Consider the following 17,536-nt stretch of genomic DNA (forward strand, 5'->3'; position numbering starts at 1 on the left):
CTGTTTTTTTTTATTGCTTTCTTTGTCAAGTATCGAGTTTATTATGACGAGATATGTATTTACATCTGACCATTAACTTTCCTTCGATTTTTAGCGTATTTAGTCAAAGAACAAAACATGAAACATCTATAAAAGTGAAATCAGATGAGTTATTTCCGAGTACATTTACTACTATTTATAACCCAAGACCAGACGATGCCGGAATATTTTCAGTGGTAAAACTTTTTAAATATAACGAATCATACATATAGTTTCAACTCGCACAATTTTTGAATCGCATTATAAGAAATATTACATAAAAACTACTATTAAAGGATTGTTCAGTAAGTCAGTCAATGGATGTAAAAATGGTCGCAATTTATTTGTATCATTTAAACAGAACTTATATGTATCTAATAACATCTATACTTTAATTACAGCTCATATGTGAATCTTTTGGTATATAAGAAATTTTGAGATGTAAGTTTTGATTGTGATCATATATTTTCGCGTTTCATCAACATATATGGGCCTTTTTTTTGACAGAGGCCCAGACCAAACCCGGGAACCCGTTTTTTAGGGGTTGACAATTTTAATATCACTTGGTCCCCCTAACTTTGGTAAAAGATTTTGTAATCCCCTTTTTAAGTCCCTTTTTTGAAAGGGAAAAAAATATTTCCCTATGAAACTTTTTTTATCAATTTAAAAAAAAATAAACATTGGTTAAAAAATTGGTACCATTTTTATAACTGGCCTTTTTGGGGGGGTAAGAATTTTAAAATTTATAGATTAAACCCAAAAATGTAAATTATTATCTCAGCATAATGATGTGGTTTTATAACCAACAGTGTAAAGACATTTATAAACTGACATTTTTATTTAGAATAGAGTTGAAAAGTTTCAAACCTTTCCAGTGTATGTTTAAAACAAAACTGTTCAGGTAAAAGTATCATTCATATGTGTTTCTTCCTTATTTCATGTCGTTTTTGCTGGAACATATTTGTAGTAATCATTTAATTATGCTCATTAAATAATATATCTGTAATATTAGGTTGATGGGCCTCCTGGAACATTCGTCAGGAAATCTGGAGATTCCATTAATACATTATTTTCTATACAAAAGTTCAATATGAATGACAGTATCTCCTTTGATTTGGTAATTCGGGATGCAAAACCTTTCCAAGGATATATGTATATTTTGTTCACATCAAGTCAAGGTACTTACACTAGCATGAGAGTAAACATCAATCTCAATATCAAAAAACCTATCCTCGTATTAAAACCAAATCTGATTCGTGTAGATGTGATGCCAGGTTCAATAAAGATAGTAGATGTTATCATTACAAATGTAGGAGAAGTTTCTGCAAGAAATGTATCTGTAAGTCTTCCAACGGACTCCAGATTTTCTCTTGTGTCTTTCACGGTAGAGAAACACAAGTTAACAGATTCAAATTATACAGATATTTTATCAAAGGACACTGCGCTGTTATCTATTGCCATTGTTATTGGAGGAAGTGACTCATTAGGAGAAATTTCAGGAAATATTTATATTAATTCTTTATCAACTTCAAGTCGACTGCCCTTCACAGTCTATATATCATCTACGGAGACAACGAATGTTACATTTACTGTGAAAGATGAATACACTTACTTCGCTATCGGATCTCCTCTTGTAACAAATGCAACAATAACACTTTCAAATCCAAGACGAGAATTTTTGGAAGCAAGAACAACAGAAAATGAAACTGGTAAATATTTTCATCTTGAAGTCATTGGTGTGATAATGTGATAAATCGAGCTGATAATTATTGACTTGATTGTGACAATGCTAATTTGTTAAAAAGATTAAAGGATAACAATTTTACGTAATGCATTGAATGTATGTCTGATTAAATTTTCGCATTCAAAACAAATAGCAAGCAGTTCGCTAATACTGTGAAAACAGTTATTATCTTATCGTTGGTATTTCTGTTCCATCGGTTTGTATATTATAAGTTTCAAGCATACTTGTGTTTCAGAGGAACATAAAACTGACAAAGATAGATTTTTAAAACAATTGCAATATTTTTAATCGTTTAAGATAAAGAAAACTTATAAATACAGTAATTGTATGTCAGGAGCAAATTTCCATACAACAATTAACTACAAGTAAGCTCCTCCGTTTTTACATTCCACTAATTAAGATTTCCTTACGACATCTTCATTTTTTACAAATACTTAAACATGTCTAACAGTGTTTTTTCATTAGATCGTTTAATAGATTAAGGTTGGCGTAAATGAGTCTTGAACGCTTTTTTCCTTCTAGATGTTCACCTTTTTAGGTAAATAAGGCGTAGCAGCGCATCTAAATGATTGTCAAAATAATTTTTCAGGTGTTGTAATATTTGAGAATGTTTATGAAGACCAGTACACGATATTTGTTGAGGCAGAAAATCATTCGTCTTACGGAGCTGTTATTTTTATCTCCCCCAGTAAATCACACCATGAAATCTTTCTGCCGCGTATTGCTGTTAAATACACTTGGACAGTTGAAGCAACAACTTTTAAAGATGTTTACACCATTGCTTTGGAATCGACCTTCGAAACATATGTAAATACCTTATGAATTTAATAGATCTTAAATAATAAAGAAATGTCCACTGTTGTTTTTTATACAGTGTATTGAATTCTGTGTTACGATTCTGATAGTTATGTAGTAAATTAATGTAACTTTATCCAATAGTTACTAACATAAAATCTGGCGATTTATATACCACACTCAGCATGGAAACGATAAAATATAAACAAAGTTTGACGGTTTTGTAAATGTAAATGATATTTGTATTTTCTTATTTAAATATCAAGGTTCCAATGCCTGTTGTTACAGTACAGCCATCTCATATTGACACGTTACCTCTGGAGCAAAAGGAAACGAGTGAAATCGAATTTACTATTACAAATCATGGTCTGGTTCAAGCAAACAATGTAAGATTTGCGTTTCCAACGTCTCATCCGTATCTAACTTTCACTTCGGTAAGTTAATTCAAATATTAGCACTGTAGATATATTCTTAATAATTCATATTCAAATATATATTTTCCTCTTGTTCATGTACAAATTCATGTGAAATTGTCATGAAATGAATGATAACCTTTCAATTGATGTGAATATAAATTGACCTTTCGAAATGGTGTGAAGAAAAACCGCAGATAAAAGATTGATTTAAAATGAATATGTTCTTGATATTGTTCTTTGGTTGTATATTACAGATGGTTGAAATGATTGGAATTATAGCTGCTAATACATCTATTGTTGTTCCTGTCAAAACAATGCGTAATCAAAGAGAAGAGCGATCGGGATCGTTTTGTGTTGATGTATTTTTAATTTACGATTATCAATGCCCAGACAGGCAGACACGATCTGCTCTCATCAGGCTAATACGTGGTAACTCGGAACCATCTTGTGGGCGTATGAATTCTACTGGTAGGCCTTCATATGGTACATATGGTACATATGGTACTTTGATGTCTGTTGGGTATGTCGGAACTTCTACGCTTACATGTGATTGTTTATCAACATTGATAGAAAATTGCATCTTATCATTTCATCCTGCAGCTGGGTGCGCTATAGCAGGGAAGAATTGGAATTCTGAAACTCCTGTAAGAAGTTTGATGTATTTTTTCCCGAACAAGTTGTTCTTTTGTATCATAAATGTTTTGGTGTCCTTTCTCGGGTAATCGGTTACATTTGGAACTCGTCAAGTCTCATTCCCGACGGAACCGATCCTTTGGGTTGAGTATCTAAGGTCATGAGATATTATATTAATCTTTATATACAGTTGAGCATATCCGTTTATAGATTGAAGTCGGTATTATAAATTGGGCGATAGAAGACCACGTGCAGTTATTGTCTATGTTTTCAGACAATAAAAATAATCGACCATTTTTCCGTATGCTCCAAATTTCATTTCTGTGAAATAAAGTAAAAGCTTATGTATTGTTTGTTTGTTTGTTTTTTTGTTTTTTGGGTTTTACGTCACATCGACACAGTATAGGTCATATCGCGACGTTCCAGCTTTACTGGTGGAGGAAGACCTCAGGTGCCCTTCCGTGCATTATTTCAGGCACGAACGGGCACCTGAGTAGAACCACCGACGTTCCGTAAGCTAGCTGGATAGCTTCCTCACATGAAAGAATCCAAAGTCCCTGTCGGATTCGAACCCACAGCGGTGAGGGGCAAGTGGTTTGAAGTCAACGACCTTAACCACTCGGCCACGGACGCCCCTTTATGTACATTGTATTGATAATTATGTATTAATGTATTGACTGTGAATTTTATTTTTATTGAAACAATGGGTGTATTATTATTTTCGCGAATTATACCGGTTACATTTGTGGTTATATGTAGAAAACAACAAAAAATTTATGTTAATACTTTCTATAAGTACCATAATTCATTTTGTTTCAGATTTTAATGTTACTTTCTTGATAAACTTTAAAATTCTCAAGTCACTAAACCAGACTGGTATAAAGGAGAACTCTCATGTAGTTTCTTTCCCTTTTAGGTTACTGTAATAGTTGTGTCGGACACGGTTATGGGGTGTATTGTTTCAAGAATCAACCCGTTGATAAGCACTTTATATAATGCAGCAAGGTATAAAGTTATATAGATAATTTCGCTCTCATTTTTGTTTTGGTATTTGAGTGTCGACATGTTATATAATGTAAGTTTACATATTCCTGAAATTATTGGCTGTATGTAAAATTGGTTTGTCAAATTTTTATAATTATAGCAGAATATTTCCTTTTATATCTCTATGTGAATAAGGATAGAGAAAATATAAAAATTGACTCTAGACTACTTATGCTACCAAATGAATACAATGTAATGTTACAGTATTGAAACCTTTGAAGATACATTATTTGAATTGTATTTGTTTTGCATTGAGATAGATTATAATTACATTTGATAATTTTTAACATATATTTGTTATGAATTTAGATGCGTAATGGACGTAAATGAGAAATGTTCTAGTGGACGTAAACGACGGGAGATCAATTCCGATATATTAACTGCTTTAATAAAGTCGTCTGGTCCGATAATAAATTTCCTTAATATGGGCCAAGAAATTTTTGGAACGAGATACATGTATGTAGACTCCCTTCCAGCTTTATAACATTAAAGTAATAATTGGTTGTTATATTAGTTTCTGGAAACAAAACAATACGTAAAGGTTTAAAATAGAACTGAATAAGAGCTGAATTCATTTCGATAATTTACAAAATATATTATTTCTTATATTTCAAATCACAAATGTTTAAAGTCTTACTTCATACAACGATAATTTGAGAAACAAATTGGTAGTCACAGAAGTGAGATTACTAATTTTTCTTGTTTGTTAATGATGATAATCAAACGTTTTGTTTGTTAGTGTTAATAATTTTACAAATTATAATTAACTGATCTAAGAAATTAGAATTAATATACGAAATAAAACTTTTTTTTTATTTTGAAGAACATTAGAAGATACATGGTATACCGAATTTAAGAGAGGTGCTGCTGATGATACACAGCTCGGAGCAATGATATCAGAAACAGAGTATTCTGCTATCATAGATAACCTCTCCGAAATTGAAAAGAAAGGCAATGTGAGCAGATTCATTCAACGCTTTAACAACACAGGTATGATAATTATTTCCCTTACTTAAAGTCTATTTATTTAATTGAAGGAAACTGCTTCTAACACTTCGATTCGTATATAATAATAGAAGACAGTAATTGCATGAAATTCACGATATAATCAAAACCGCATACACATGAAATATAGCATCTCAATTAATCCGACATAAAATTTGCACAGATTATCTTGTTATGTCTTGGACGGGGGTCGTTTGGCCAAACGCTGGTCAGCATGGTTCGTCTGTCCGTCATTCTGTGTCCGTCCATCAGAAAAAAACTTCATTAATATAGTTAGAAATTCTAAACTTCGTTGTGTGGTTTCATCTCATTGAGAAAAAACGAAAAAATACTTAAGGGGAAGATGGCTATTCTTAAAGGGTGTATCTTAAAGGTTTTGCCCTTTTCAAAGTTATTCTTATACGTATTTTATTTTGCAGGGCATAATATAGATATCAAATGTATAGATTTAAAAATTCACAAATATGTAGATCTCATGAATAACAGAAACTCTCTATCGCCTACTGGTATTTAGGAGTTACCGTCCTTGGTATTCTTATACTTATAATGTTTTGTATAATGTGCATAACTCAAAATAAATGTATAGCAAGTACTTAAGTGAAACTTAAACTCTGCTTGTGGTGATTTAAGATTTGGGAAATTATGGCCTTTCTCATAAGCAAGTAATATAGGGATACTTATGTGTGCTAAAAGTTTTGTTAAAACACTTGTCGCTTGTTATTATCCCCCGCCGATGGAATCGGGAGGGGGATATAGTTTTGGCGTTGTCCGTCCGTCCGTCTTTCCGTCCGTCCGTCCGTCCATCCGTCCGTCCGAATTTCGTTTCCGGAGTAGTTCTCTGCAACTACTGGCTGGAATGCAACGAAACTTTATGGGAATCATCAATATCAAGAGGAGATGCGCATATCGTCGGCTTGTTCCGGTCCGACCTTTTAACTCAGAGTTATGGCTCTTGATTACTTATGTAGTATGCATATAGAGTAAATATCGTTTCCGGAGTAGTTCTCTGCAACTACTGGCTGGAAATCAACGAAACTTTATGGGAATCATCAATATCAAGAGGAGATGCGCATATCGTCGGCTTGTTCCGGTCAGACACTTTAACTCAGAGTTATGGCCCTTGATTAGTTATGCAGTATGCATATGGAGTAAAAATCGTTTTCGCGCTACTTCTCTGCAACTACTGTCTGGAATTCAACGAAACTTTATGGGAACCTTCAATACCAAGAGGAGATGCGCATATTGTCGGCTTGTTCGGGTCAGACACTTTAACTCAGAGTTATGGCCCTTGATTAGTTATGAAATATGCATATGGAGTAAAAATCGTTTCCGGAGTAGTTCTCTGCAACTACTGGCAGGAATTCAACGAACTTTTAGGGGAATCATCAATATCAAGAGGAGATGCGCATATCGTCGGCTTGTTTCGGTCAGACCCTTTAACTCAGAGTTATGGCCCTTGATTAGTTATGTAGTATGCATATAGAGCAAAAATCGTTTCCGCACTACTTCTCTGCAACTACTGGCTGGAATTCAACGAAACTTTATGGGAACCTTCAATACCAAGAGGAGATGCGCATACCGTCGGCTTGTTCGGGTCAGACACTTTAACTCAGAGTTATGGCCCTTGATTAGTTATGCAGTATCTATATAGAAACATATTTGTTTCCTCGCTACTTCTCTGCTACTACTGGCTGGAATTCAATGAAACTTTATGTGATACTAAGAGGAGATATGCATATAGTCGCCTTGTTTCAGTCAGATACTTATAACTCAGATTTATGGCCCTTGATTAGTTATGTAGTATGCATACATCTCACTGGCATTTCCAGATTTTTTACTATTTAACACAATGTTTTGGCTCTGTTATTGTCCTGAATATTTATCAAGTTCAAAGAATATTACTGTTTATGCCATGATTAATATATAAATAAAGCCTTATGTCTTCAGTTGTTGTGTTAATAATAACCAGTACTCGGCGGGGGATATAAATTCAACGAATTTGCTTGTACTTATATGTTTCACAATTGATATGTGTAATTATTTTAGGTATTTCATTTATTTTGAAAAAAAGCGTTTCTTTATCAAAGCTTGCATCAATCATTGCTAAAAATAATTTGAATGCATTTGCATTGCAAACCTTTTTTGAAAATTCTATTTTTTAATGCAATTATACAGTGGCTGCTTGGGAAAACGGGACTTTGTCACAACTCGAGGACAGTGGTCAAGTGATCAGCTTTAGACGTTTACAAGCCGGTATTGATCAATTTCATTACGATAATGATAAATCTAAAGCTCTTGGATATGACTCCGTTTTTGATGAATATGGACAATTGGTGAAAAGCTATCGTGAAGCAAAGGAACAAGAGGTAACATTTTCTCCTGTATTTACAGTGTAAAAACGTGGCTTTTAGAAAGTCTTTTTTCAAGTGCTACATTTAAATGAGTTTATAAAGATTTCTCAGCATGAAAGACATTTATTGTCGCCGCGTGGAACATTCCATAAAGATAGCATAAACTTGAAGTTTTGTTACTGTGATAGAATAGAAAATGTGCACACATTTATATGCAAACCATGCCTTTAAAAATGGATAGAATTGTTAAATCATAATGTAATTTAATTTATTTGAGTTTTTGTGTGAAGGCAAAAGGAAAACTGATTTTTTAAAAAAATGTGAACCTTAATTTAACAGAGCAGCAGTGAAGCTAGAAAGAAAGAAGGTGTTTGTGCAAGAGTGCGGATAAGGATTGAGCAAGAACTCGTTCTTACAAGAGACGCTTTCAAGGCAAAATTAGAAATAGAAAATGGGGAGAAATTTGACCTTGAGAATATTAAAGTTGAAATTAAAATAACACAACCGTTTGGGTCAGAAGAACTACAGAACGAAAAGTTTTCTATTGGTAATTTTCATTTTCATTGATTTCCAATAGCTCCACTGTTCGAAGATAAAAATGGAGAAAGAAGTGAAGCAATATTCACGAAACTCTCACTGGCGTCGGCGTTGATTTACCATTTTGTTCAGGTCAATGTTGTCGTGAATTGGTATTAACAAGCCGTGCACTTCAATGTTCGGTATACATGTCAATAAGTATTAAAGAGGGCTGATAATCCTTGAATTAATTTTTGAAAAGTTAGACTCAATTTTTACTTTGGCGTTTTAGTACATTTTTCATTATTTATTTAGTATACATGGTCCCTATCGAACTATGGCACCATATAAAACGGACAGCTAATCCTGAAATTCATTTTGGTAAGGCTTTCTACTTTTTTGCTAAATTGTTTTTTGCTCTAGACTATCAATATCAAAGATACTCACTTTCAACTTGGAATAATTGTTAATTTACTAAATTTAATTTGAAATGCATTTCTTAGGAGCCGATATTCCTGACAATCATTTGTGCTTTTAATTATTTCCCTTTTTTATCTAGAATAATGAACTTTTCTAAAAAATATCAAAGGTATACACTTCAGACATTGTAAATTTGTGTTAACTATTAAGGGCAGATAAAAATGTGCCACGCATTTTTACATTTTTTTTCCTTTTCTGCTTTGCAAAAGTTAACTTTCGGGCACTAAGGAATGGGACATTTTGCCGTTTATATTTCAAATGTTCAAAAAAATGACAGTATTATCAGTATTTTAAATGAAGCTTTTTTAAACTGTTATCTATGCGTGAGGGATGTTGCAATTTTACTTTATCCTTCAAATGTACAGCCTCAGTCAAACTGAGTTCACAATTTTCATGTAATTCTGTTAATTTTAATGCTTCCAAAAGGTCACTCTTTTTCCAGATATTTATACTTCACAATAGCAGGTGGTGTCAAGTGCCGTGTGGCAGTACTTCAGTTCAGTGTTGATATATTTTCCGGGTTTTCGGGATCGTTGATTAAAGTGTATTAAGTGTTGAAAAATGAGCCGGTGCTAGGGGGCGTGAGGGATAATGCATTTTTTCATTATCCTCAAGTACAAACTCAAACCGAGTCTGCAAATTATATCCTTCTTAGCGATGACCCTTTTTCCAGATTATTATAATGCAGTACTTAGAACTAAATCAAAATTAATTTTTTACATTCAAAATACATCACAAGTTTTTCATGTTCTACGATATTTATTCATATTTTGAGAACTTGAATGCTTTATGAATAATATCATGATAACTTATGTAACTTATATACAATATTTCATGCTCTCCAACTGGGATGCAATAATCGATTCATTGTCCTTTTGTCTGTTCGCATGCACTCCGGGTACATTATTTGATGAATGTCAGTGTTATAAACGTAAAGACTGTACTTGTGGGGGGACATTGATTATGGGGTAAAAAAAGAGTTAAAAAGATCAAAGTAACTCAAAGAAATAATCAATAACTCAGAAATAGACAAATAGGTCAATTCATATCTATGAAACAAATTTAAAATATTTTAGTGGACTAAAAGGAAAAGTGTAGTGAAGAGAACACTACAGTAGCCACATGCGCACCCACTTGTAGAAACAAAATATTGTCCGGTCAGTTTCTCATTATCTACTGGCTTGTGAATTTAATTTTCTTTTAAGGCTTCACTACAAAGATAAGATTTATACCAGAAGGATGTTTCGGTTCAGTCATTATTTTACGAAATTATTTTCTTTTAAATGAACATGTATATCCTTTACATCAATTAAGACGTTGCAAAGCAACACGCAAAATTGCACCAAACATTTCATGTTACTGATTATTTTATGTTTATCCTGAATACTTCAATTTAACAATGCATTCAATTATTCATGATAACAAATTAATAATTGAAATTTCACATATAGTTTGCCTATCCTAATAATATACATTCTACATAATGGATCATGGTATTTTTATGAAACTTTATCGCCTACAATTCACTCTATTCCTATATACTTGTTTGTTAAGCAGCCATCGTTTCCGACCAAATCATTGTCTATATTATAAAGGCCCATAGTACTCTATTCTTCTTTATCAAAAACTAGTAATAGTATATAAATAACACATGGGTTTGTGGGTAACAGTAAAAATATCATCCCGAGGAAAATACTACGCCGAGGGTAACAGTATTTTCTCGAGGGATGAAATTTTTACTGTTACTCACAAACCCATGTGTTATTTATTTTATTACCCCGAGCAAAAATACTGAAATTGTCAACTAAATCTAACTGTAACAAAAATAAACCAAGAGTAACAATAACTAAACTGTCCTTGATTTTTAAGTTTTAAGTGTACTTTAGGCCTACTTGAGAAGTTTTCTTTTTCTTTTATTCTTTAAGCAAGTGATGATATCTACAAAGCATAAACAAACAATAAGCTAGGTTTTATTTAGAAAACAAAACACTAACCCATTTACACGATTATGATCTGTGAAATCTGATCCTTCTGTTTCCAGAATATTCTTAGCATGGTTTTTGACAAAATAACGATGATATCCTATGTCTGTCCACCATAACTGATTAAAATTGTAAAATAATTCTTTGTTGCATGCTTAAATCGTCTGCATGTTCCAGTTTGACACATAATTATTTACATTGCAATTACTTCCTTTGAAAACGGATGTTTACTTTTGACTATTCAATAAAAAGATATTTTATACGCGAAAAGCACACCAGGGTGCAAACAACTAAATTTTATGAGTGTCATAGTTACTCCAGAGAAGAATTTGATGTCCTATCTGGTTTTAACATCGGAAATCAGAATGAATCGAGAAAAAATGGCGGCCATTTTATTTCATTTTATTTAGAAAATAGACCACGTGACCAGATTTTATACTGTTAAAAAATACTGTTACCTATGTAACAGTATGAAATTCTTAGTCACGTGGTACACTTGCATTAACAGTAAAAATAACTACCAGAGGCCTTATGGGAAATTAGCATTACGAAAAAAGTGAGGGGTAATAATAACAAATATTATGGCAAATTACGTGGATTACCTATGTATATATTAGATGCCCTGCTTGAGATTTATTAAGAGGAATATATAATGTGACAAATACAGGAAAGAATTTCTTTAAAAATGGTTCAAATTAACCGTTTAAAGATACAACATTCCGATCATAGCAAGATAGCAAGATTTGTATTTGCATTCAGCTGGCTATTTAATTCACAATGAAAAAGTTACATGCGATATATGTTCTGCTATTTTATCGTAAAAAAAACTTTTTGTTATAGGTAAATTAACCTTGATTGGAATAAGCGGCATTGGTGGAGAAGGAAGGCTAGGACTTGGTTTGTCTGGCTCTGCCGAATGGTTAATCGTTCCGTACAGTACCGCTGCCCCCGAGGATGACACGGAGTACGACATTGGTGGTCAGTTATCGTATTCTGTAGATGGGACTGAACTTTCTGTGTCTCTTCTTCCTGACACAATAACTGTTTCACCGAATCCAAGTCTTGTCGTTCATTACTTCCATGAAAAGTTTGTACGTGGAGATGACGCTCTCACACCAGAAATTGAGCCGATTGTCCCATTTACACTCGCTGTAATGGTTATGAATTCGGGATACGGTGTAGCAAAAGCCTTAAAATTAACTTCTGGGCAACCAGAAATAATTGAGAACGAGAAAGGTCTCCTGGTGTCATTTAGAATAATTGCAGCTCAGCTCGGAAATCAGGCCATAACGCCATCTCTTAGTGTCGACTTTGGTGACATTCACTCTCTTGAGACTAAAACTGCAAGATGGCTCATGACGTCATCACTTATGGGAAAATTCTTTAACTACAGTGCAACTTTTGAAAATATAAATCCTCTGGGAGATCCGCAATTGTCATTGATTGATAGATTAGAATACCATGATCTCGTGCATTTAGTTAGGATACAGTTTTCTGATGCGGACGATGGTTTAGATGATTTTCTTGTAAATAGTTTCCCGGACCAAGATAGTTTTCCTGATATGCTATACGACAGTGCAAATGGTTCTTCAGTATCACAAGTTTCAAAAGCAAATGTGACCGATATTAAATGGAAAACATATACAAATCCATCAATGAAAGTTTACAAACAAGTTAATCTAACCGTAAGTGTAAAAGAGGTTATGTGGTTCTATGCACGAATAGAAAATACATTTACTAGACAACTTAGTACCAGTGAAGAATTGCTCAATGTCGTTACCCAGTCTGGGAGAATTATATTACTAGAAAAAAATGTATGGCAGACAACACATATTTTTGACAAGTTTTTTCTTCATTTGTTTGATTTTGTGCAATCAGAAAATGAAGACGAAGATCTGAATGGAAAAGAAATTATTTATTTATTGACATATGGTCCGAAAAATAATAACGCTCCGCATATCAGTGCATCATCATACAATGTGAACATGACAAATGCAATAAAGGTGGGGTCTAACATAGTACATGTTACCGCCTATGATAATGATGATGATAATGTTATGTTTGAATTAAAGAACAATAGTGACAACCTGTTCGCAATTCAACAGATCACCCTGGACTCTGTAGCAGTAGTACTAAATGCCAGAATTATATCAACTGGAACTTTTGTTGTGGAGTTGGTCGTAAAAGATGATGGTATACCAACCAGATCTTCATCTATAAATATCCATATAAGTATTACAGAGGAGGGCATTGATGGCAATTCCACGAGAAGAACAAGTCCTCTCACGACAGAAACCCCGATGTCAACAAAGCCCTCTGACCCGAGCAATTTAACAGATGTGCAAAAGGAAAACACAACTACATCATTGGAAGCTTACGATGATACTGATGATACATTTCCGTTGTTTATACCCTTGACTATTGGGGGAATCATCATTCTTCTTGTCATGGTAACTGCAGGAATTGTGTACTTTTTCAGGAGAAAAAGGACCGACTCTGGAAGTAACACTTTTGAACTTGATTCAAGTTCAATTTGAAGTTCAATTGCAATGGTTCGAGGAGTATGATATTACAAAAAAATATAATCTTTATTATTCAAGTGCTTTCCTTCAAAATCAGACGAGGCATATAATCCACAACATTATTTCACCTGACTTAACGGCTGCAGTAACCGAAGAAATATGAAAATGTTTACAAACATTTTAGATTTAATTTAAACATAGCGACGAAGTAGACCATATCATTTATATTATTATTTCACCCATTGCTTTTCATGTTGTACATGTAATTGAGTCGGAGTTTGGTTTTATAACATGTAAATGGATTTTTATATATTTTATTTTGGAAAGAATGATTTGATAATTCGTTTATAGATAGTTTTAGACAGAGAAATACGTGCTCACCATGTACACTTTGTAAAAATTGCATATTTTATTTATGAAGAATATGCCATTAATTTCTATTGTTTAATAATCTCAACATGTCTTCTGCTTTCATCATAAAGGTTGTACAAAAAGCATGTTAAAAACTATAACATTATGTAATTATAAGATTCTGTTTGTATAATGCACATGTGTTCAATGGTATATATGTAAACTCTGAAATATAATTTTACAGTATAAAAGTATGTACGACATATGTATCGTAAATATATCTATACATATTTATCAATCAAGGAAAAGGATTCATAACAACTCCAGATATTAATTTTCTAAAACTTTTATTATGCACTACTTACTTTCATATATGATAATTGTATATACAAGTGTTCTGTTTATGATTATGATGCACTAATTTCAATATTAAAGAAATGAACACAAAATATACGTTATTTGGTTTTTAAATGTCACAGGGTGAGACAAATGTGCAGCCTGACCGGGACTCGAACCCGGGACCCTCGGAATACCGTACCGCGGCTCTACCGACTGAGCTATCCGGCCCCTTACAAATCTTCTCCCCTATATAGTGAACAGTTCTGAACCGTGACATACTCCCCTGCTATATTGAAATTCGTCCTCGAATTTCACAGAGTTACAGAGCAATGTGAATTAAACTCTGAGCTGACTCTGCTGTGAGTTCTGGACCTGGGGTAGAGGGGTCTGTAAAAAGACAAGTATGCGCTTCTCAAAATATTTATTCTTCCCTACAACAAAACCAAGGCCTGCGCCAACAATTTCTCAATTCAAGTGCGCATGCGTTGTGCAGATTAGCGGGGAAATTGAAATATTAGCGAGAAAAGTTAATCGAAGATATTGAAAAGGTTATAAAGTACGATAATGGATAGGTAACGGCTATTGGATATGAGCTATGAGTATATGAATTAAAGAAATAACTACGGAAAACAATAAGGGACATTAACATTAACATATAAATATGCAGAGACAGGCATGGACACGAACAGATTAAAATATACAACACTTGGTAATACGGACAATGTATACTTGACCCTGTGACATAAATATACACTACTCTTTCCTTTCTTATTTATAACTGAGTGATGTAATAAGTACGTATGTATAAAGGGATACTTCATTGCACAGTGGCACAAACATCTCTTTTAATGATTTACACGTATAAGAATACTAGTAGTGGTACCATTTTATATTAGTATGCATATAATAGAGCATTTGAGCATTTAATTGTGTGAAAATCAGATTTATAATACTGCTATTTTAAACAAACTGTTTATTCCAAACCGAAAGTTTCAAATCCATTGCAATGTGTGTTGATTGCCCATTAGAACACTTCAATATAAGTCGATATAAATTTCTTACTATATACATGTATTAGTTAGATTCGATACGACAGATCAGACCTATACTATACATTCTCTTCATGTGCAATTAAATTTTAAAAGTTATTTCAATTTAATGACAAAATACATAACGCTTGTAATTGCGGTGTCTTTGTTGAGGACAGTCATTTGAATATTACCAATACTGAGCCAACAATGTTCTTTTTATTCCGCATAAACAAAGGGGTTCTAGTTGAAATTGTTGTAAAATATCAAGTATGAGCATCGACTTAAGGTGATTTGTGTTGTGTTTCATTCTATTATTATGCTAGCATATAAACGCATTGTTGAATTTTTAAGTTTAAAAAAGTCACAGAAACACTTTTAATTTCATCATTTATATATTTTACAGAATTACATCGAAAAATATATTGACTATAATTCGAATTGATTATGGTGATAATGTACTATTTATGATGATTATGATGATAATTTACTGATTATGGTGATTTACTGGTGATGGTTGTCATAATGATGATCTACAGATGATTATGCTGTATTTTTTTATGATAACGACTGAGACGATGATGATGAGGAGCAGAATAGTGATAATGATGATGTTTAAAAAAAATAAAACGTGCATGTACGAGGGGTTATCCAAAAATTTGTGGACTTTCGTTATTGCGTAAAATATATGTTGAAAAATTGATTTGAAATTCGTACACTGCTCAAGAATAAATAACAAATAAACACAGAAAAATACATTTTAGTAGCTTCTTATATTACAACAATATTTAATGCCACATGCCAGCGAAAGCGACGCACTCCAAAAAGTTACTGACGTCAACGTCATAATATTTAACGTACAACGTATGTATCAACGTTACGCAGTCAATAACCATTACTGCTTTACAAAGTAATGTCCATCACTACATTTTTATGCCTCTTAAAGACTAATGATAGTAAAATTTTATTTTCTCTGTTCGCCTCTTTTTTTTAAATGTTTTTTGGTGTCATTACCAAATTAAAACAAAATTTTATGATCACGCTATTTTCTAATTTCTGCGTGTCCGTCATTTTCCCGTTGTAAACAATGTCGTCGTCTAGCGTTTCTGGTGATATCAACAAAAATTAACGGAAATGCCGTCCATAATTTTAATGAATTACGTAAATGACATCATAAAGAAATATGCGATGTTAAGCGTGTTTTCTATGTTAATAAGTAGTTTTTTTAGCAAAAACTATAAGATGACTATCTGCGCTTTTCTACCGTGCGCCGGGTGCCGTGTATGTGCTTATTAAATAGCAATATAAAATCATTTTTTTATTGACGCAGTTAACTGTTTGATACAAAAAGTGTTGATATATGCACAAAAAATTGTATAAATTTGGAAGCTTGATCGTAAAAAAATCGGCGAGGTATATTTATTGAGAGCTGTATGCCGTGTAAACAATGAATATAAATTTATTTTCCATAATAATAGCTTAAAGCAGCATGCTTCCAATTGAACAAAAATATTTCAATAAATACACACTTGCGTAAAATAACCTGAGAGTTTAGGAAAAGTAGAAAGATTCGAGCAATATTTCACATGTCATAAGCAATTAATGGTTAATTTTTCATTATGTGTGATAATGTGTAGATTGCTTCCTTTTGTTTAATATACAATATTATTCTTTTAATTACTTTTTTCAAGTTTTTCATGAAAATAAGCATTAATCTGGAGGCGAGCTGCTTTAACGTTTCACAACCACAACGATGACTAATATTGGGAAACCAAAGTTGATGATGCGGACACAAAATGTCGGTCGGTGTTTTGATCATTGTACCTTTTTAATTCAGGTAAGTAGCCATTTACTTTACATTAAATACCTTTTGTGTGATTTCGTCCCGCGACTCCGGCGTTTTATTTCTTAAATCTTGCTCCTCGCCCCCGCGGGACGAAGTTTATTTATTGAACTTCGCTCCGCGCCCTCGCTTATTAGCTTGTTTTCGCTCCGCGCCCCCGCCATTCTTACTTCTTAATTTTCTACTTTTCGCTTGGCGGGGTCGCGGTGCGAAATACGAATGGTACAAATCAGCCACTATATAATTGCATAAACCATCTGTTTAATATATGATACTACATTTTTAAAAAACTTATATATTGAACTGTTTAACACATGTTATAATATTTTTTGTCTCAGCATTTTCTTTTTTACATTTGCAAGGCATTTTTTCTCTGAATAATATACATGTAGTGATAAAATTTACTCTAGTAACTTCCATGATATGTTAAATGTACAGGTGACGAAAGTAAACAATAGTTTTAATGTCC

At 33.0% G+C, this 17,536-nt stretch overlaps 1 protein-coding gene across 1 annotated transcript; it reads left to right on the forward strand.

Moving 5' to 3' along the window:
• The first annotated feature begins 1,035 nt into the window (after positions 1 to 1,035).
• LOC132725880 (uncharacterized) lies at positions 1,036 to 14,308 on the forward strand. Its single transcript, XM_060711072.1, has 10 exons — positions 1,036 to 1,727; positions 2,352 to 2,569; positions 2,824 to 2,991; positions 3,228 to 3,617; positions 4,523 to 4,611; positions 4,960 to 5,106; positions 5,474 to 5,640; positions 7,831 to 8,021; positions 8,346 to 8,553; positions 11,825 to 14,308. Exons 1-10 carry the CDS (start codon positions 1,109 to 1,111, stop codon positions 13,519 to 13,521), a joined length of 3,894 nt encoding a protein of 1,297 aa, XP_060567055.1. The 5' UTR covers positions 1,036 to 1,108; the 3' UTR covers positions 13,522 to 14,308.
• The last annotated feature ends 3,228 nt before the right edge of the window (positions 14,309 to 17,536 follow it).

This window comes from Ruditapes philippinarum, unplaced genomic scaffold (assembly GCF_026571515.1).
Source record: "Ruditapes philippinarum isolate M1 unplaced genomic scaffold, ASM2657151v2 ctg1584_1_1_1_1, whole genome shotgun sequence".
In the NCBI taxonomy this organism is placed as follows: Eukaryota; Metazoa; Mollusca; class Bivalvia; order Venerida; family Veneridae; genus Ruditapes; species Ruditapes philippinarum.